The sequence below is a fragment of the Xyrauchen texanus genome, chromosome 29, assembly GCF_025860055.1.
Source record: "Xyrauchen texanus isolate HMW12.3.18 chromosome 29, RBS_HiC_50CHRs, whole genome shotgun sequence".
Lineage (NCBI taxonomy): Eukaryota > Metazoa > Chordata > Actinopteri > Cypriniformes > Catostomidae > Xyrauchen > Xyrauchen texanus.
The window spans coordinates 42,069,603-42,093,669 of NC_068304.1; the positions used below are offsets into that span (position 1 = coordinate 42,069,603).

General features: G+C 41.8%; 1 protein-coding gene across 2 annotated transcripts in view; it reads left to right on the top strand.

Annotated features, from left to right (window-relative positions):
* Nucleotides 1-24,067, top strand: part of LOC127622736 (protein O-mannosyl-transferase TMTC2-like) — a 106,677-nt gene that overhangs the window by 81,360 nt on the left and 1,250 nt on the right. The window contains exons 9-12 of one of the 2 annotated variants that reach the window (XM_052096799.1): nt 11,622-11,703; nt 14,378-14,492; nt 18,766-18,829; nt 23,298-24,067. The exon at nt 23,298-24,067 is cut by the window's right edge and continues 1,250 nt beyond it. In XM_052096799.1, coding sequence (XP_051952759.1) covers nt 11,622-11,703; nt 14,378-14,492; nt 18,766-18,829; nt 23,298-23,480 — 444 coding nt within the window. In that variant the 3' untranslated portion in view covers nt 23,481-24,067. The remainder of the gene's footprint in view (nt 1-11,621; nt 11,704-14,377; nt 14,493-18,765; nt 18,830-23,297) is intronic. The other variant, XM_052096800.1, reaches the window with a different exon arrangement.

Below are 24,067 nucleotides of genomic sequence, written 5' to 3' on the forward strand. Positions count from 1 at the left end.
ATATCGCTAATCAAACACACAAACACGCATCGCTAATCAAACACGCATCGCTAATCAAACACACAAACATGCATCGCTAATCAAACACACATCGCTAATCGAACACACAAACACGCATTGCTAATCAAACACACATTGCTAATCAAACACACAAACTTGCATCGCTAATCAAACACACATCGCTAATCAAACACACAAACACGCATCGCTAATCAAACACAAATCGCTAATCAAACACTCAAACACACATCGCTAATCAAACACTCAAACACACATCGCTAATCAAACACACAAACACACATCGCTAATCAAACACGCATCGCTAATCAAACACGCATCGCTAATCAAACACGCATCGCTAATCAAACACACATCGCTAATCAAACACACAAACACACATCGCTAATCAAACACGCATCGCTAATCAAACACACAAACACACATCGCTAATCAAACACACATCGCTAATCAAACACACATCGCTAATCACACACAAACACACATCGCTAATCAAACACACAAACACACATCGCTAATCAAACACATTGCTAATCAAACACACAAACACACATCGCTAATCAAACACTCAAACACACATCGCTAATCAAACACTCAAACACACATCGCTAATCAAACACACACACACACATCGCTAATCAAACACACATCGCTAATCAAACACGCATCGCTAATCAAACACGCATCGCTAATCAAACACACATCGCTAATCAAACACACATCGCTAATCAAACACACAAACACACATCGCTAATCAAACACACATCGCTAATCAAACACAGAAACACACATCGCTAATCAAACACACAAATACACATCGCTAATCAAACACACAAACACACATCGCTAATCAAACACACATCGCTAATCAAACACGCATCGCTAATCAAACACACAAACACACATCGCTAATCAAACACACATCGCTAATCAAACACGCATCGCTAATCAAACACGCATCGCTAATCAAACACACATCGCTAATCAAACACACATCGCTAATCAAACACACAAACACACATCGCTAATCAAACACACATCGCTAATCAAACACACAAACACACATCGCTAATCAAACACACAAATACACATCGCTAATCAAACACACATCGCTAATCAAACACACAAACACGCATCGCTAATCAAACACGCATCGCTAATCAAACACGCATCGCTAATCAAACACACAAACACACATCGCTACACAAACACACACACACACACATCGCTAATCAAACACACAAACACACATCGCTAATCAAACACGCATCGCTAATCAAACACACAAACACACATCGCTACACAAACACACATCGCTAATCAAACACACAAACACATCAGCTAATCAAACACACATCGCTAATCAAACACACATCGCTAATCACACACAAACACACATCGCTAATCAAACACACAAACACACATCGCTAATCAAACACACAAACACACATCGCTAATCACACACACATCGCTAATCGCTAATCACACACACAAACACACATCGCTAATCACACACATATCGCTAATCAAACACACAAACACACTTCGCTAATCAAACACACTTCGCTAATCAAACACACAAACTCCCATTGCTAATCAAACACACAAACACGCATCGCTAATCAAACACACATCGCTAATCAAACACACACACACACATCGCTAATCAAACACACAAACACACATCGCTAATCAAACACGCATCGCTAATCAAACACACATCGCTAATCAAACACACACACACACATCGCTAATCAAACACACAAACACACATCGCTAATCAAACACGCATCGCTAATCAAACACACATCGCTAATCAAACACACAAACACACATCGCTAATCAAACACTCAAACACACATCGCTAATCAAACACTCAAACACACATCGCTAATCAAACACACACACACACACATCGCTAATCAAACACACATCGCTAATCAAACACGCATCGATAATCAAACACGCATCGCTAATCAAACACACATCGCTAATCAAACACACATCGCTAATCAAACACACAAACACACATCGCTAATCAAACACACATCGCTAATCAAACACACAAACACACATCGCTAATCAAACACACAAATACACATCGCTAATCAAACACACATCGCTAATCAAACACACAAACACGCATCGCTAATCAAACACGCATCACTAATCAAACACGCATCGCTAATCAAACACACAAACACACATCGCTACACAAACACACATCGCTAATCAAACACACACACACACACATCGCTAATCAAACACACAAACACACATCGCTAATCAAACACGCATCGCTAATCAAACACACAAACACACATCGCTACACAAACACACATCGCTAATCAAACACACAAACACACATCGCTAATCAAACACACATCGCTAATCAAACACACATCGCTAATCACACACAAACACACATCGCTAATCAAACACACAAACACACATCGCTAATCAAACACACAAACACACATCGCTAATCACACACACATCGCTAATCGCTAATCACACACACAAACACACATCGCTAATCACACACATATCGCTAATCAAACACACAAACACACTTCGCTAATCAAACACACTTCGCTAATCAAACACACAAACTCCCATTGCTAATCAAACACACAAACACGCATCGCTAATCAAACACACATCGCTAATCAAACACACACACACACATCGCTAATCAAACACACAAACACACATCAGCTAATCAAACACGCATCGCTAATCAAACACACATCGCTAATCAAACACACAAACACACATCGCTAATCAAACACTCAAACACACATCGCTAATCAAACACTCAAACACACATCGCTAATCAAACACACACACACACACACATCGCTAATCAAACACACATCGCTAATCAATCAAACACGCATCGCTAATCAAACACACATCGCTAATCAAACACACATCGCTAATCAAACACACAAACACACATCGCTAATCAAACACACATCGCTAATCAAACACACAAACACACATCGCTAATCAAACACACAAATACACATCGCTAATCAAACACACATCGCTAATCAAACACACAAACACGCATCGCTAATCAAACACGCATCGCTAATCAAACACGCATCGCTAATCAAACACACATCGCTAATCAAACACACATCACTAATCAAACACACAAACACATCGCTAATCAAACACACAAATACACATCGCTAATCAAACACACATCGCTAATCAAACACACAAACACACATCGCTAATCAAACACACATCGCTAAACAAACACACAAAAATGCATCGCTAATCACACACATATCGCTAATCAAACACACAAACACGCATCGCTAATCAAACACGCATCGCTAATCAAACACACAAACATGCATCGCTAATCAAACACACATCGCTAATCGAACACACAAACACGCATTGCTAATCAAACACACATTGCTAATCAAACACACAAACTTGCATCGCTAATCAAACACACATCGCTAATCAAACACACAAACACGCATCGCTAATCAAACACAAATCGCTAATCAAACACTCAAACACACATCGCTAATCAAACACACAAACACACATCGCTAATCAAACACTCAAACACACATCGCTAATCAAACACACAAACACACATCGCTAATCAAACACGCATCGCTAATCAAACACGCATCGCTAATCAAACACGCATCGCTAATCAAACACACATCGCTAATCAAACACACAAACACACATCGCTAATCAAACACGCATCGCTAATCAAACACACAAACACACATCGCTAATCAAACACACATCGCTAATCAAACACACATCGCTAATCACACACAAACACACATCGCTAATCAAACACACAAACACACATCGCTAATCAAACACATTGCTAATCAAACACACAAACACACATCGCTAATCAAACACTCAAACACACATCGCTAATCAAACACTCAAACACACATCGCTAATCAAACACACACACACATCGCTAATCAAACACACATCGCTAATCAAACACGCATCGCTAATCAAACACGCATCGCTAATCAAACACACATCGCTAATCAAACACACATCGCTAATCAAACACACAAACACACATCGCTAATCAAACACACATCGCTAATCAAACACAGAAACACACATCGCTAATCAAACACACAAATACACATCGCTAATCAAACACACAAACACACATCGCTAATCAAACACACATCGCTAATCAAACACGCATCGCTAATCAAACACACAAACACACATCGCTAATCAAACACACATCGCTAATCAAACACACATCGCTAATCAAACACACAAATATGCATCGCTAATCAAACACACATCGCTAATCAAACACACAAACACACATCACTAATCAAACACACATCGCTAATCAAACACACAAATACACATCGCTAATCAAACACACATCGCTAATCAAACACACAAATACACATCGCTAATCAAACACACATCGCTAATCAAACACACAAACACACATTGCTAATCAAACACGCATCGCTAATCAAACACACATCGCTAATCAAACACACAAACATGCATCGCTAATCAAACACACAAACATGCATCGCTAATCGAACACACAAACACATATCGCTAATCAAACACACAAACACACATCGCTAATCAAACACACAAACACACATCGCTAATCAAACACGCATCGCTAATCAAACACACAAACACACATCGCTAATCAAACACACATCGCTAATCAAACACACATCGCTAATCAAACACACAAATATGCATCGCTAATCAAACACAGAAACACACATCACTAATCAAACACACATCGCTAATCAAACACACAAATACACATCGCTAATCAAACACACATCGCTAATCAAACACACATCGCTAATCAAACACACAAACACACATCGCTAATCAAACACACAAACACACATTGCTAATCAAACACGCATCGCTAATCAAACACACATCGCTAATCAAACACACAAACATGCATCGCTAATCAAACACACAAACATGCATCGCTAATCAAACACACATCGCTAATCGAACACACAAACACACATTTCTAATCAAACACACATTGCTAATCAAACACACAAACTCGCATCGCTAATCAAACACACATCGCTAATCAAACACACAAACACACATCGCTAATCAAACACACAAACACACATCGCTAATCAAACACGCAAACACACATCGCTAATCAAACACACACACACACATCGCTAATCAAACACACAAACACACATCGCTAATCAAACACGCATCGCTAATCAAACACACAAACACACATCGCTACACAAACACACATCGCTAATCAAACACACAAACACACATCGCTAATCAAACACACATCGCTAATCAAACACACATCGCTAATCACACACAAACACACATCGCTAATCAAACACACAAACACACATCGCTAATCAAACACATTGCTAATCAAACACACAAACACACATCGCTAATCAAACACTCAAACACACATCGCTAATCAAACACACACACACACATCGCTAATCAAACACACAAACACACATCGCTAATCAAACACGCATCGCTAATCAAACAAACATCGCTAATCAAACACACAAACACACATCGCTAATCAAACACACATCGCTAATCAAACACAGAAACACACATCGCTAATCAAACACACAAATACACATCGCTAATCAAACACACATCGCTAATCAAACACACAAACACACATCGCTAATCAAACACGCATCGCTAATCAAACACACAAACACACATCGCTAATCAAACACACATCGCTAAACAAACACACAAACACACATCGCTAATCAAACACGCATCGCTAATCAAACACACAAACACATCGCTAATCAAACACACATCGCTAATCAAACACACAAACACACATCGCTAATCAAACACACAAACACACATCGCTAATCAAACACACATCGCTAATCAAACACACAAACACACATCGCTAATCAAACACACATCGCTAATCAAACACACATCGCTAATCAAACACACATCGCTAATCAAACACACATCGCTAATCAAACACACAAACATGCATCGCTAATCAAACACACAAACATGCATCGCTAATCAAACACACATCGCTAATCGAACACACAAACACACATCGCTAATCAAACACATCGCTAATCAAACACACAAACACACATCGCTAATCAAACACACATCGCTAATCAAACACACAAACATGCATCGCTAATCAAACACACAAACATGCATCGCTAATCAAACACACATCGCTAATCGAACACACAAACACACATCGCTAATCAAACACACATCGCTAATCAAACACACAAATACACATCGCTAATCAAACACACAAACACACATCGCTAATCAAACACACAAACACACATCGCTAATCAAACACACATCGCTAATCAAACACGCATCGCTAATCAAACACACATCGCTAATCAAACACACAAACACACATCGCTAATCAAACACGCATCGCTAATCAAACACATATCGCTAATCAAACACACATCGCTAATCAAACACACAAACACATCGCTAATCAAACACACATCGCTAATCAAACACACAAACACACATTGCTAATCAAACACACAAACACACATCGCTAATCAAACACACAAACACACATCGCTAATCAAACACACAAACACACATCGCTAATCAAACACGCATCGCTAATCAAACACGCATCGCTAATCAAACACACATCGCTAATCAAACACACAAACACACATCGCTAATCAAACACGCATCGCTAATCAAACACATATCGCTAATCAAACACACATCGCTAATCAAACACACAAACACATCGCTAATCAAACACACATCGCTAATCAAACACACAAACACACATTGCTAATCAAACACACAAACACACATCGCTAATCAAACACACATCGCTAATCAAACACACATCGCTAATCACACACAAACACACATCGCTAATCAAACACACATCGCTAATCAAACACACATCGCTAATCAAACACACATTTCTAATCAAACACACAAACACACATCGCTAATCAAACACGCATCATCTCTTATAGACTCACTGACTGTACGATTGTGAAGCCTTGATGACTCATATACATTTATAATATACATGTACACTATGGTGAGAGGGACCAATGAGAATTCACTGTGGGCGGAGCTACACAGAAATATGTCTTGCTGCACATTGAACAGGTGGCTTGTATCGCTCGTCTCATCAAGTGTTTTAGATAAATGAGTTCATCTCAATAAACACTCGCACTCTCTCTCTCTCTCTCTCTCTCTCTCTCTCTCTCTCTCTCTCTCTCTCTCTCTCTCTCCAATGAAGTCACACTGACTCTCTATTGCTTGTATAAAGAGAGTGTTTCACAAGGAACTCTTGAGCAAACAGAAGTCAAACACTTTTTCCTCTAAAGCTGAAACTTTAAACCAAACCCGTGAAGAGTGTGATTGACTCCAGAGAGAAACGAGAGATGTGTTATACCGCACTGAAGGAGACGAGGAGTTCCTGTCTGTCTCTTCTCATATCCACTCGTACATCAGGCCACTGCAGCTCATTAAATCAACACCTTCATTTACAGTCTGAGCACAGAAGCGGCGTGTGTTTGAAACTATTCTTCTTGCATGAGAAGTCAAACATGAGAAATGCTCCAGTAGTTTGTGAAACATTAAATAAAAACCGACAGTATTTACTTTCTTGATACTTCTCCCTGGTCTTGTGAAGGATTCATCTGTGCATATGCGACTCCAATCTTTAAACAGCAGAGTTTAACACAGAGTGTAGAGACGCAATGCTGCATAAAAGCTTTAGATGCAGCTTCAGATGCAGCTTTAGATGTAGCTTCAGGTGCGGCTTCAGATGCAGATTTAGATGCGGTTTCAGGTGCGGCTTTAGATGCGGCTTTAGATGCGGCTTCAGTTGCGGCTTTAGATGCAGCTTCAGGTGCAGATTTAGATGCAGCTTCAGGTGCAGCTTTAGGTGCAGATTTAAATACAGCTTCAGGTGCAGATTTAGATGCTGCTTCAGATGCGCTTCAGGTGCAGATTCAGGTGCAGCTTTAGGTGCAGATTTAAATACAGCTTCAGGTGCAGATTTAGATGCTGCTTCAGATGCGGCTTCAGGTGCAGATTCAGGTGCAGCTTTAGATGCAGCTTCAGGTGCAGATTTAGATGCATATTTAGATGCGGCTTCAGGTGCAGATTTAGATGCGGCTTCAGGTGCAGCTTTAGGTGCAGATTTAAATACAGCTTCAGATGCAGATTTAGATGCTGCTTCAGATGCGGCTTCAGGTGCAGATTCAGGTGCAGCTTTAGGTGCAGATTTAAATACAGCTTCAGGTGCAGATTTAGATGCTGCTTCAGATGCGGCTTCAGGTGTGGCTTCAGGTGTAGATTCAGGTGCAGCTTTAGATGCATATTTAGATGCGGCTTCAGGTGCAGATTCAGGTGCAGCTTTAGATGCATATTTAGATGCGGCTTCAGGTGCAGCTTCAGGTGCATATTTAGATGCAGCTTCAGATGCGGCTTCAGGTGCAGATTCAGGTGCAGCTTTAGATGCAGCTTCAGGTGCAGATTTAGATGCTGCTTTAGATGCAGATTCAGGTGCAGATTCAGGTGCAGCTTTAGGTGCAGCTTCAGGTGTAGATTTAGATGCAGCTTCAGGTGTAGATTTGGATGCAGCTTCAGGTGCAGATTTAGATGCTGCTTTTTTGTCATCTGCAGTGTAAAGATATTTTAATGAGAACTTGAAACCACTCGTCATGATCCACTCACATCTTCAGTTGGTGTAGTCGAATGTTCCACTAATTTCACTCATGCATTAGATTATATGCTTTATATATTATATTCATATGGACTTGGGTTCTGTAGCTCACCTGGTAGAGCATGGTGCTGGCAACGCCACAGTCATGGGTTCGATTCCTTGGGAACAAAATTTGTACCTTGACTGTACTGTAAGGTGTTTTGGATAATACATGGAAATGGTTTAATATTGAGAGTCAGAACTGGAGTAATCAGTCGGTTTGGTGACGCAACAGTTGAGCTGTGGTGCTGCTGGAAGATTCAGGTTTGAATCCAGCTTGTGTCATGTCTCTATTTGTCTCGGCTTGTGTCTGACCAATCAGAATCAAGTATTTGAAGGAGTCATGTAACAAATTGTACCAATCAGAAGTATGAAAATGTCTCCATAGACTGAAGCTGTACTTCCATTGCAGTCATCACATGAGGCTGATAAATATACGGTTTATTCAGTGTCCTGAAGAGTAAATGAAGGGTTCTGTGTCCCTCAGACAGTTCAGTGTGGAGACATTCAGCTGAAGAGAGCATGTTCCATCTCAGATTGTTTAATGTAGACACCTTGTGCTGACTTCATGACCTTTAACCCCAGTGGAGCAGAAGAACAGGTTCAGTTTTCTTCTCAAGTGTTTCTTCTTGTCATTTCATGAGCACTTGATTGTGATTGGTCCATCGCAGCATTCTAGTCAAATATGATTGGATCAGGACAAACTGGATTATTGATTTTGTCTGGAGCAAATTATTTCCTACATTGTTGTGTTAGTTTGTGCCCCCTGTATCACTCTGAGATGTGCTACATACAGGATCATGTGAAGTCATACAGTCAGGATCACAACTGTTTTAAGGAATGTTCCAGGTTAAATACATTTAAGCACAATTGACATAATGTTTATTTCTACAGAAAATGATTTATTCTCGTCCCATAACATGAACATTATATGTGTTAACATTATTATAGTGTGATTGAAACTGTGGTTGTGTCATCATGAATAGAAATATGTACTATTGAATAACTTGACATCGATATCACAGTAAGTCATGTTCACACACGTATTGTTTATGTCTATACTTTTGAAACAGCACGAGTGTGTGTGTGTGTGTGTGTGTGTGTGTGATGAGGAAGAGTGTCAGCGTGTTCATGAGATCATCAGGGTCAGAGATCAAAGGGGGAGAGGTGATAAAACTGCCCTTTCCCTGCTGTGCTGAGCTTTCCTGACCTCTCCACTCAAGCACACGGGGTCAAAGAGCGCGACCCCAGGGGTTCCTCAGGCACGTTATTGAATTCTCACATTTCCGTGGCTAATCAAGCTCAGACTGTGTTCACGCGCACCCCTGAGACTTCAGGACAGGGTGTGTGTCTGCTGTGTCTCTGACTGTGTGTGTGTGTGTGTGTGTGTCTGTTGTGTGTGTGTGTCTCTGACCGTGTGTGTGTGTGTCTCTGACCGTGTGTGTGTGTGTCTCTGACTGTGTGTGTGTGTGTGTCTCTGACTCTGTGTGTGTGTGTGCTTGTGTGTCTGTTGTGTCTCTGACTGTGTGTGTGTGTGTGTGTGTGTGTGTGTGTCTCTGACTGTGTGTGTGTGTGTGTGTGTGTTTGTGTGTGTCTGTTGTGTCTCTGAGTTTGTGTGTGTGTGTGTGTGTGTGTGTGTGTGTGTGAGAGTGTATGTGTTTGTGTGTGTCTCTGTGTGTATCTCTGACCTTGTGTGAGTGAGTGTGTGTGTGTCTCTCTGAGAGTGTGTGTGTGTGTGTCTGAGTGTGTGTGAGTGTGTGTGTGTTTGTGTGTTTGTGTGCGTCTCTGTGTTTGTGTGTGTGTGTGTGTGTGTGTGTCTGACCTTGTGAGTGTGTGTGTGTGTGTGTGTGTGTGTGTGTGTGTGTGTGTGTGTGTGTGTGTATGTGTGAGCGTGTATTTATCACTTCGTGGGGACCAAATGTCCCCATAAGGATAGTAAAACCCAAAATTTTTGACCTTGTGGGGACATTTTGTCGGTCCCCATGAGGAAAACAGCTTATAAATCATACTAAATTATGTTTTTTGAAAATGTCAAAATGCAGTAAGTTTTCTGTGAGGGTTAGGTTTAGGGGTAGGGTTAGGTTTAGGGGATAGAATATAAAGTTTGTACAGTATAAAAACCATTATGTCTATGGAAAGTCCCCATAAAACATGGAAACACAACATGTGTGTGTGTGTGTGTGTGTGTGTGTGTGATCACATGACCTCAGTGGATCCATTGGGCAGAATCAAACAAACAGATCCATTTCATATGATGTTAAACCCAAACATATGAAACGAATGACGCCTTATTGTTTTGTTTGTGTTAGAAATAATTAAAGCCATGTTATTGTTTTCTTTTATTTTGTTCTTTTGCCGCACATTTCATTTGAGATATATAGTAGAGAGTGACAGGAACTGCAGTGTATTTAGGAATGTTGTAGTGAGATCAGAAGCTCAAACCTCCATCACCCAGATGAGCACCACAGCATGAGCACTAACACACTGCACCACAACTTGAACCTGTTATTAAATGCATGAACTCTACGGGTCAACTGTTAGCATACACACACCATAAATAAAGCATTGCTTCAGGGATTGAAGAGTAAATAAAAGTGTGTGTTTCATGATAATGCACCTCAGACTGGAGCTATATGGATTTTGTTCACACCTAACATTACATTACATGTTTACAATCTCTGTGTCTTTAAAATCCCAACACATTAAATATGACTCAATCCTTAATGTCTCATGTTATGAGTGAATAATGTGTACACTTGTGCTGTTTGTTTGATCTCTAAACAGATTTTGTTTGTTTGGATTTCAGGGTCAGAAAACGGAAGCAGAGAAACTCTTTCTGAAGGCTGTCGAGCTCGATCCTACTAAAGGAAACTGCTATATGCATTATGGTCAGTGTGTTTCATCTCACATGATTAAAGCATCTGTAATGAGACTATAATGAGAAGAGTAGTTCTGCTGACACATAGGAGTTCACTGGATACTTTGTAACGGCTCGTGCGGTTTCTGGAAAACTGTATTAGTCGTAATTGTTGTGGTTGAGCTGTTTATCTGACATCAGTCTCATCAGATTGTTCATACCAAAGAACAGAGGTGAATATCTCAGATAAAGTCATTGTGATCAGATGTTCTCCTGTGAAACAGATAATGAGGCTTTTATTTCTTATGTGTCTGAATCACGATGTGATTTTAGCCAAATTACACCGTACAGCCAACATTGTGTTATTGACGCTCACTTTTACCAAACACGAAACAAAACTGGGTCTGGTTATCTCAGCGAGTATTGGCGCTCACTATCTGTGTGCTGAGTGACTCCAGCCAGGTCTCCTTAGCAACCGAATTGGGCCGGTTGCTAGGGAGTGTGGAGTCACATGGGGTAACCTCCTCGTGGTGGTGATTAGTGGTTCTCTCAATGGGGTGTGTGGTGAGTTGTGTGTGGATCGTGGAGAGTAGCATGAGTCTCCACATGCTGTGAGTCTCCGCGGTGTCATGCACAACGAGTCACGTGATCAGATGTGCCGATTGATGGTCTCAGAAGCGGCGGAAACTGAGACTCGTCCTCCAGCACCCGGATTGAGGCGAGTAACCACACCACCACGAAGACCAGCTAACTAGTGGGAATTGGGCATTCCAAATTGGGGATAAAAAAATGAAAATAAACAAACACTGTTCCTCTTTGGTGGTGCATCACACTTGTCATTTCTTTATAGCAAATTTTTATAAAAAAAACAATATTACATTATTAAATTCATCATAAATTGGAAATATATCCATCAGCGTACAGTAGAGTTCAAAAGTTCACTTGAGAGCAGAATTCGGTCATGGAAAACCTGGAAATATCAGGGAATTATTATATATATAGTTATTAAATTTGTATGTATTATGCCAGTCCTCAAATATATAAATGGGGTGTTACGTTGCACTGGATTAAAAACACACAGTGAAGAGTTTAAAAACAGACTGTCATGTGGAACACTTGATGAATTAGGTGCTTTCACACCAGCACTTTTGGTGCACACCCGGGAACGAATGGAAGTTCGGTTTGTTTGGATAATGTGAACGCTTGAAACGTTGATATAAACACCGCCGTGCCATATTGTGATGACGTGTAATTTGCGTCTTTGCAAGCTCCCGATCGCAGTTATTATGTTTTCGTGTATTTCTCATACCAGCAGTTCGCAGACTTCACATCTCTGGCCGCGCATCCGTAGTCTCGCTGAAGAACGCTGATATTCATCACGTCACTGCACATGCGTGTGCAAACACACGTGTCATGTCAAGTTTTACATCAAAGAGATGAATATTTCATAACACAAACTGATGTCATCTCCCATTGTTGCCTAGATACAGTGGTAAACAGCTGCCGCTTGTGCTCATGTTAATGATGCGATCGGACCGCGGTTCAGACCCAAATAATGTGCTGTGATCAGAGACCAGCGGCGGGAGGGGAAGGACATGAACTCTGGTGCGGTCCAAACAATCGAACCAAGTGTGAAAAAACGCTAAGAGACAACGATGTGCCACTAATCCCGCCCATTTCCAGAATGAAAGTCGAAATGTTCCGCCTGGAAATGAGCTTTTAAATCATGGACATTCATTGGTGGAAAAGAGGGTGAACCTGTGTGAGTTTTCAGCACAATCATTTGACTGAATTGAAGAATTATCACGTCTTCATATTCGGTTCTTTGTGTCATGCGTTTGCTTTCATTGACAGCATGCACTGGAACACCCGAGGATCATGAATCTTAAAGAGTTTGTGTTCATTCATGCCATAAAGTTTCTTTGTCTGAAAATGTTCTGTTTATTTCCATGATGGTGTTTTAGATGTTGAATGTGCACTCGGACTTTATAACCCCAACTTATGCGTGTCTTCCAAGCATTAGCAGTTTCGAGATGTCAATGGTTGACTTGTCCTGGGATGCTCCCGTTTATGGATTAAATCCAGATAAACTGGCTAACCCTGATAACATGTTTTCCACTCGATCGCTGCCAAGGCATCTGTGTAATATAATGTAGGACTTGTCCGATCGAACAGCTCTGGATCACGTACTATCAGAGGGCCAATAAGGAAGATCTTGTGCTTCCTTGTATTGTTCTCTGGTGTGTCACCACCATCCTGTAGAACGAGACTCCTGCTTTATATTTTCCACTCGATAAACCTCTTCTGTCCTTCACTACAGCGAGAAGAATGCTTAGAAATCTTGGGTCTGACGAGCGGCCACATAACAGAACTCATTGGCTTTCATCCAAAGCTATTTATGGAAAAATGTCAGGTGTGCATTTAGATCCTCACAGATATTTCTTCACCTCAGTCTTGAGTGATTCCTCAAAGCTTTCGGATCCCAGTGTGTCCACGTTCCCAACCCTACAGAAGTCAGCATGTCATTAGTCCTGGAGACATGCCTATCGGAGAAATCATCTGTCGTGTCTGGTGCAGTACAGCAGTGCTCATGCCATCTCATGTTTCCAGCGACCCGCCCGTCCTGCCAAAGCAAATATTACACATTTGTGTCTCTCAGAGAGTCAAAGAAAAATATCATATGAAATTCCCCTTTCCTTCTTCAGGTCAGTTTTTGCTGGAAGACTCGAGACTTTTGGAAGCTGCTGAAATGGCACAGAAAGCCGCTCGGTTGGACAGTGAAGAGTTTGATGTGGTTTTCAGCGCAGCTCATATGCTCAGGTGAGGCGGACACACTTATTCTTATTCCCACTCAGAAATATTTCCCACAGTGCACAGGTTTAGGGGTGGTGTTGGGATTAGGGGATGTGTTGGGATTAGGGGATGTGTTGGGTTTAGGGGATGTGTCGGGTTTAGGGGTTGTGTCGGGTTTAGGGGATGTGTTGGGTTTAGGGGTTGTGTTAGGTTTAGGGGTTGTGTTGGGTTTAGGGGTTGTGTTAGGTTTAGGGATTGTGTTAGGTCTAGGGATTGTGTTGGGTTTAGGGGTTGTGTTGGGTTTAGGGGTTGTGTTGGGTTTAGGGGGTGTGTTGGGTTTAGGGGACGTGTTGGGTTGGGTTTAGGGCATGTGTTGGGATTAGGGGTTGTGTTGGGTTTAGGGGTTGTGTTGGGTTGAGGGGTCGTGTCGGGTTTAGGGGTCGTGTCAGGTTTAGGGGTCGTGTCGGGTTTAGGGGACGTGTCGGGTTGGGTTTAGCGGTTGTGTTGGGTTTAGGGGTTGTGTTGGGTTTAGGGGTGGTGTTCGGTTTAGGGGTTGTGTTGGGTTTAGGGGGTTGGGTTGGGTTTAGGGGATGGGTTGGGTTTAGGGGTTGTGTTGGGTTTAGGGGACGTGTCGGGTTTAGGGGACGTGTCGGGTATGGTTTAGGGCATGTGTTGGGTTTAGGGCACGTGTCAGGTTTAGGGGACGTGTCGGGTATGGTTTAGGGGTTGTGTTGGGTTTAGGGGATGTGTTGGGTTTAGGGGACGTGTCGGGTTGGGTTTAGGGGACGTGTCGGGTTGGGTTTAGGGGATGTGTTGGGTTTAGGGGATGTGTCGAGTTGGGTTTAGGGGACGTGTCGGGTTTAGGGGTTGTGTTGGGTTTAGGGGACGTGTCGGGTTTAGGGGACGTGTCGGGTTTAGGGGTTGTGTCGGGTTTAGGGGTTGTGTTGGGTTTAGGGGATGTGTTGGGTTTAGGGGATGTGTCGGGTTGGGTTTAGGGCATGTGTTGGTTTAGGGGACGTGTCGGGTTTAGGGGATGTGTCGGGTTTAGGGGTTGTGTTGGGTTTAGGGGATGTGTTGGGTTTAGGGGATGTGTTGGGTTTAGGGGTTGTGTTGGGTTGAGGGGTTGTGTTGGGTTGAGGGGTCGTGTCAGGTTTAGGGGACGTGTCGGGTTTAGGGGACGTGTCGGGTTGGGTTTAGGGGTTGTGTTGGGTTCAGGGGATGTGTCGGGTTTAGGGGTGGTGTTCGGTTTAGGGGTTGTGTTGGGTTTAGGGGGTTGGGTTGGGTTTAGGGGTTGTGTTGGGTTTAGAGGTTGTGTTGGGTTTAGGGGACGTGTCGGGTTTAGGGGACGTGTCGGGTATGGTTTAGGGCATGTGTTGGGTTTAGGGCACGTGTCGGGTTTAGGGGATGTGTTGGGTTTAGGGGATGTGTTGGGTTTAGGGGTTGTGTTGGGTTTAGGGGACGTGTTGGGTTGGGTTTAGGGGACGTGTCGGGTTGGGTTTAGGGGATGTGTTGGGTTTAGGGGATGTGTCGGGTTGGGTTTAGGGGATGTGTTGGGTTTAGGGGATGTGTTGGGTTTAGGGGACGTGACGGGTTGGGTTTAGGGGACGTGTCGGGTTGGGTTTAGGGGATGTGTTGGGTTTAGGGGATGTGTCGGGTTGGGTTTAGGGGACGTGTCGGGTTGGGTTTAGGGGACGTGTCGGGTTTAGGGGACGTGTCGGGTTGGGTTTAGGGGACGTGTCGGGTTTAGGGGTTGTGTCGGGTTTAGGGGTTGTGTCGGGTTTAGGGGATGTGTTGGGTTTAGGGGATGTGTCGGGTTGGGTTTAGGGCATATGTCGGGTTTAGGGGACGTGTCGGGTTTAGGGGTTGTGTTGGGTTGAGGGGTTGTGTTGGGTTTAGGGGATAAAATATGTGTGAGAGAGAGAGTGAGTGTGAGTCAGAGCATGAGTGAGCGTCATGAAGTTTCAGGACAAAAAGTTGATGTTAATTTGATGTCAGTCAGTGATAAAAGTTTAAGATTATTGTAGCGTTAAATAAACAAGAGATTATAATATGGTACATTTCAGTGTTAAATTTGAAGGCCATTTTGTTTACTTTGGTATGAACAATCTTTTGAGTACTGTTGAGTTTTAACTTGAATTGTGTTAAATCTTGAGTCCTGAAACAAAACAGTCGAGAATCCCTGATGAACAGCAGCCACATTCATTCATTATGTCTCTCTCTCTCGCTCCCTATCTCTCTCTCTCTATCTCTCTCTCTCATTTGTATGTGTGTTTTGTTTGTTTTGTTAAAATCTCTATTCTGGGACATGTAATGAAAGCTGACATTAATTCTGTTGCCTCGAGGTTTCTGTTGAAGATGTTTCTCTGATAATGACCACATTGAATTCATATGATCCACAGTTAAACATTTCCTAAAGTATTACTGCCTACAGCAGATGTAATGCTACATGAGTGAGTGAGATACAGTCCTGCTTTTATGTGGAATTACATGATCTGTCGATAGAGGTGAGACGGAGGAAACTTTTGGTTGTCATTATAGAGATTAAACGTTTGTTTTTTTTAATTTTGAAGCTTTATATCTGAAGTGATCTAAGTGCAGCGGTCTTTGAGATTTGCACTCAAATGCAAATGTACATCACATGTATGGAACATATATGTGACAAATAATAAAACCTGAAACTAAAATAATAAATAAAATAGAGATGCATAATGCAGAGACAGTGAAACTAGTTGAAATGCTCCGATTTTGCATTTTTCTAATTTAATACAGAATTTTTGCATTGCAAATTATATTAAGTGTATTACAATTTAAGAGTTTAATGGCAGTATGCAGATGAGGTCACATGATCGATGACACTCATTTACATACAGTTCATTATAGAGTCTCAGTGCCACAATCTGAAAGATTTCCTTGTTTTCTCCAAGTTTAAATGACATTTTGAGTCCCGGATTTTTAGTGTACTATATGTCAAGTTTTTTGGTGGCTTTAAATGTTCTCGTGTGTTCCCAGAAGCTTTATTTTATTTTTGTAATGAAACCGTGAGGACATCGCAGCCTACTTCTACTACAGATGATATATCTCAAAGCAAATTCTAAACTCTGTGACCTGAAAGTGCTGTCTTTCACTGTACGGAGGGAACATGAAGGACGGAAACAGCGATGACCTAATAAAATCACCACTCTGCACTTTTACTTTTGGCCGTTATAGTCCCAGTATAGACGAGGGAGTGCTGGTAATGATGGGACAGGAGGAGGAGTGTCTCTCTCTCTCTGTCTCTCTCTCTCAGTTCAATTCAAAGTGGCTTTATTGGCATGATTCAGTGCCATGCCATAAGTCATATGGGCAGTCAGTGGGCATGGCCAGGAGGTTTTGGTATTTTCTAGTAAGTCTGGGCGCATATGGTTTGGTGAAATAGCATGTGCACACAGTGCTAATGGTCTGGGTCAAGTGCAGTTTCATTCTGAAGTTCTTCTCCGGTTATTATATAGTCCATTCCCCAAGCACCAGCGTACAGGGTTTTGTGCAGAAATATGGACACACTACTTTTATACGCTTGGAAATGTGCTGCTGGTCAGGATCTGGATGTAGTTCAATTATAGACAATGTAAGTATTATTAATAATTTTCATCTACTGGCACACAAATCATGTCTCGTGTTAACAGTGACTGTATTACACTTGCCTGAATTAGAAATCACTCGATGATAACAGGTGGAAAAATACCAATAATAATCAGATCATGCAAATTAATAATTGGGATATAATGTGATGTTCCTCTATATGTTCACAGTTTGGACATTAACTTTATTAACAGCTGCTGGTGAAATCTCCAAACTGCAAATGCACTTAGATCACTTCTAATGACCTATTCCTCAAGATATCCCAAATTACTCTTTGTGCCCCATCATTAACATATAATACACACACAGTTTGCGCACATGCACCCACAGATAGCACAAACACTCACATGCCCACTTACTCTTTATGCTGGCACGAAAATTGCACTTATGATTGTGTGCGGTCGTTGAGTGAAGCGCTTCGCTTTGTGTGCTCATGAAAATGTAACCCATTGTGTTTGTCAGATGTTACTGGAACAAGTGAATGTGAGAACTTCACACAATGAAATGTATTCTGTGAGTGTGGCTTTGGTGTGAATGAAGCCTTTGTGCTTTAAGCAGCTGCAAATATTCAAAGAGCGTCCAGCAGTTTGCAGGTCAGGACTCAAGACATGAGGGTTTAATGGGCATTGAGAAGCTGTTGAGGGACAAAATGAAGTAACACACAATTGTTTTGCTCTTTCAGGCAAGCAAGCCTCAATGAAGCAGCTGAGAAATACTACAGACAAGCAGCGAGTCTGAGATCTAATGTGAGTACCAGACACAGCTCAACACATCTACACACATGATGCTTGACATGAACGGATTGATGTGACTCCACTGAACACATCACTGACCAGCTGTACATGGAGATTTGATGGCGATTTTGTGGGTTTTACAGATGCTGTTCTGCATCAGTTAGAACTGAAGGTTGTGTACAAACATCCTGTAGGCATGTACTGAACTATTGAAGAACAAAGGTGAATGAAATCCTACAAAAACCACAGTGACTAATCACACTATGTATCCTAGGTGACATATGAATCCAAATTAACATGTCTTTATACTAAAGTAATACAAAAAGACTACAAAAGATTTAGAAGTGAGTAGTTTTATGATATTTATGATTATACTGTCAATCGCTTTCACGAATCAGCCCCCAAATCTAGTCTCCCATCATGTTCTCATTATACTGTCCAAAGTAGCGGCGTTCAAAGTCCAGTATATCCTGATGGAAGTGTTCACAGTGCTCCTCCGAGTACGCTCACATGTTCTCCTTGAGTTTATCAAGATGCATCAAGGATATGGACTTTGAGGGACGTCCTACAGCCGTTGTGCCGTAGTTCTCCACCAGAGTCTCAACCAGCCCCACATAGTTTTCGGCCCTGTGATTGACAGGTAGCCCAGAACCACTGCGACAAATCTGTTCCAAGCCACTTTCTCCTTCCTATTGAGCTTCTTGGGGAATTCATTGCACTCCAGGATCTTCTTTATCTGTGGTCCTACAAAGACACCGGCTTTGACCTTTGACCTCAGACAGCTTAGGGAAGTCTTGAAGGTACTTGAAAGCTGCCGACTTCATATCTAGAGCTCTGACAAATTGTTTCTTAAGGCCCAATTTGATGTGCAGTGGTGGCATCAGCACCGTCCGGGGGTCCAACAGTGGCTCCCACTTGACGTTGTTCCTCCCCACAGATAACTCGGTCCGCTGTGGCCAGTCCCGCCTGTGATATTGCGCTTTGGTGTCCCTGCTGTCCCAAAGGCAAAGATAACAGTGAAACTTGGTAAAACCACCTTTGAGACAGATCATGAATGCCACCATTTTGAAGTCTCCTATGACCTCAGCCGTACTTATCATACATGAAAGCGTCCAGCAAGGTCTTGATGCTGTTGTAATCCTCTTTGAGGTGCACTGAGTGAGCCAGGGGAAGAGACGGGTACATGTTACCATTATGGAGCAGCACGGCTTTGAGGCTGCTGGATGAGCTGTCAATGAAGAGGCGCCACTCAGGCGATTCCAGACTGGTCACATTGTGGTAGAAGCAGAGCCCATCTTGACGGGTGAAGAAGCTGGAATAAGGTTGGTGATGCTTCCTCTGATCTGCGACTTGCACACTTTCATCCAAGAAGTTCCACTGCTTGAGCCTAGACGTCAAACGCTCGGCATTGGACTTGGTGAGACAAAAACCTCTAACAAGTCTTTGAGGTCTTTTTGGTTGGGGTTAGTATTGGTTTCTCTCCTCAGCTCCACTGAGATGGCCATGAAACTGAACTGTTGGGCTTAAGGCCCCTGTATTTATACTAATGTATATATATAATATGTATATTACTGGGAAGTTCTAGAAGTCACTCGAAGATTACTCGGCACTGAATCTATCTGGAATGTTCTGGAAAATAGATACATTTCAAAATATCACTGTCCTGGACACAAAAGAGAAGTTTGTGGTGAATAATATCCATTTTCTGTACTTTTGAGGCATAAACAATTAGGAAATAACACTTACAACCCAGGAAACAAAAAAATAAAAATATGTGTTACATGGTGTTATCAAGAGAATGAATCGGCATGATGATTGTGCAGCCCTAATGTCAACACTTTACTGTTTAACTTGTATTTCACCTGGAATAGTCCTAGAATAAGCCTTCATGTTGGGCATAAGATGTTAATTTTATCTATCTAATACTATTTGCTGCGCTGTCAATCGTCACATGTAGAAAACGGTTGTTTCCTTGAATTTATTTCTTTAATGTTCCCTCAAATGACGTTACTGTTTGTCCTGAGTGTTCATTAACAAATGGACATTTCCATGACGTTTACGGCTGAAACGTCTGCACTCTTTACACCGGGCTCCTGACGTCTTCAGGGCTGTTTGTCTCCTGAGCAGCTGTTTGCACATCTGGTTCTGCTGATGCTGTCACTGCCGATATGCTGTTGTGAGGAATACTGTGTGATCGAGGGGTGAAGAGAGACCGTGGAAGAGGAAGGTGGAGGTCAGGAAACGTCTTGAGGCCACAGCAGGGAAGATTCCCCGATCACGACCGTTGAATTCCTCTCGTGTGACAGTATCTGTAGTTGAAAGCATCTCTGTTGTGGTGATTCTTATTCATTGTTTTACGCTGGTCAAGACACGGGACGTCTGTTTTGGGGTATTTCCAGTCTCTGGAGGACTATTTAAAAAGGCAGAAATCAGTCTCTCTTCTAAACAATATACAAACACAGATGGGTACAACTATGGGTCATACTTTAAAAATCGATAAATCTTCAAAAATCGATAAAGGTGAGTTAAGAAGGAGCTGTTTGATTATAACTGAGACCAGTTCCCCTAAACATGTAAAGACTGAGAGAATAACAATCCCGTCCTGTAGAATGAATGTTACTTTAACATCATTTCTGCAAGCAGACTTTTATGTGATGCGTTTTACGTTTTACTGCAGTTTCCTGATGCAATGAACACTTCACACAAATCACGAATATGACCCCTTTATAAACATTATATTTCACACTATTACTCACACACTGCTATGATATGATCTCAAACACTTTTACTTTAACGCATCATTTGAAAAACGATATATTTTAACGCTCGTATTACAGACTCACATTTACACACTTATTCCAGTGTGATTAGATTCTGCGGTAGCTCACCTGATAGACCGCTTTGAAGGACTTTTGAAGACCACACAAGAAGTAACATAAGACAAAAGTGTCAAAGTAGTGGCACGAGATGAAGTGGTTGCTTCAGTAAATGTGCTTTTAGGACACTTTAGGTTTAGCCGCTGGTTAACTTGGGTAAGGATGTCTGTTTTGTTCAAATATCATTTGATTTCAGATCACTATTGGTCAGGTTTAGGTTAAAGTTTTAGGTTATGAAAGTACGTTTTACTCATTAAAACATCCATTTAATATTCACTTTAATAACCTCGTCTGATGACGACACCATTTCACTCGCTTTTGGCGCCCCCCGCAGGACATTTCACTGGGAAACTGCAGCCAATCGTGTAATGAAGCATGTGATTTGGCAGAAATGTTGCCACAGTCACGTAGAGTTCATGAGATCAGGCTGGAGAATAAAGTTCTTCACATTTCATTTAAACTTGTGTAATAATTATATCAATATCACTGATTTGATAGAAGGTAATATAGAAAAGCACAACTATCGGTATCAGTATTGAAAGATGTTATTCTATAAAATGGCACATCGGTATCGGCACACCTATTTTGTTTCGATGCATCCCTAATTGTTGTGTTGTTTACTTCTCAAGCCATTTTAGGAACTTAAACTCTGAACTGAAATGTCTCTGATTTGCAGTGGTGAAGATATCAGTGTGAATCTGTGCTACTTTTATATACGTTTGGTTTTGCGTTCCTTAAATGGTTTGATTTAAATATGGTTTGCTCATATATGTCACCTGAGTGCAGTTAATGCAGTTCATTCGTCTCTCAGTCTCATTTTGAGGTTTGACTTTTCTATGTTGGGTCAAATAACTCTAATATATTACTTCTGCACTCCTGCAATAATCGTCTTGTTCTATATTTCCGTGTGGAACGAGCTGGCAGCTGGCCTGAACTGTCAGTTAATGTAAGATTTGGGGTTTTCATTTATTACATTTACATTTATTCATTTGGCAGACGCTTTTATCCAAAGCGACTTACAAAAGAGGGTTTTCCTGAGTGTCCTGAGTGTTGAAGAATAAATGGCCGTCCGCCCTCAGAGGTGGCACACCAAGCATTAAGCTTATCCAGAAAATTTTTTTTTTAATTTTTTTTTTTTAGATTAAATCATGTCGCTCTAGCAATAATTACTAGATTTGTTTTGCATATTCAAATTGGCGTGTGTTGGCGATTTCATGCCAGCTTGTGTTTTGGCACCAGCCGCTGCAGACGAGTGTGTTTGAATGCCCGTGCGAGGACTCCGGTGGTCTTGTGTGGTACTCTGAGATTAGTGTAGGTGTATTTTGAGTTCAAACCGCCTTATGTGAGAAGAATCGGCGTATTCGATATTCAGTATTATTCGTGAGACCCTGACAGAAGAAAACCAGATGATGAGATTAGAAGAGTTATAGACTAGAGAATAACACAAAACAGTTAAGAAATGCCAACGACAAGGACAATCCTTTCTTTGCAAGTTTCGTGTTCCATTAAAGAAATGGTCATTCAGGTTTGGTTTGAGGTTGACTAAATGACAGACGTTTCATTTTGGGGTGATCTTTAAGACTCTTGCTTTCTTTCCTCTGTAGCATCCTGCAGCCCTCATGAATCTCGGAGCCATTCTCCATCTGAACGGGAAGCTCCAGGAGGCCGAGGCCAATTACCTGAGAGCCTTGCAGCTGAAACCGGACGACACCATCACCCAGTCCAACCTGAGGAAGCTGTGGAACATCATGGAGAAACAGGGCTTGAGGACTCATGGACACCTTTGACTTAAGAGCACCTCCACGGAGGTTTAGAGGGACGTGTTCTCTCTGCTCTCTCTCTCCTGAGGTCATCTACGTCCCAGAGCAGACTAATGACGTCTTCAGGACCTCCAAATGAGGGCAGCTACTGTATGTTTGGTACAATGGAGAACATCTGGAAGACTCTAAAGCTGTAGAGCCGAACCTCTCTAGAGCATTTCTCTTTTCTGAGGTCTTCGAGAACTCAGAAGAAGTTCTTCACTTGAAGTGGCTCATAGATACATACTTGAAGTCTCACGATTGATTAGGTTTGAATTAGTTAGTTGATGCTTAATAGTCTTGATGGGCAATATTTGCTGTAAGGCTGTGTAACAATGTGACGATGTCTATGAACAGTTCATTCATTGGACTGGAGTCATATTTATTGAGTACATCAGAGCTTAAGTACAAAGGTGACGCATGATTTTATGCCGTCTAAACCGATCAACATAACAAGATAAAATGGCCACGAAAACACGTTCCCACAAAAACCGTTGTATTGACACTCTACATGTTCACCGCAGATGATACGACACGTCTTACACGTGTTTGATTCACGGATTTGTGCGTTAGAC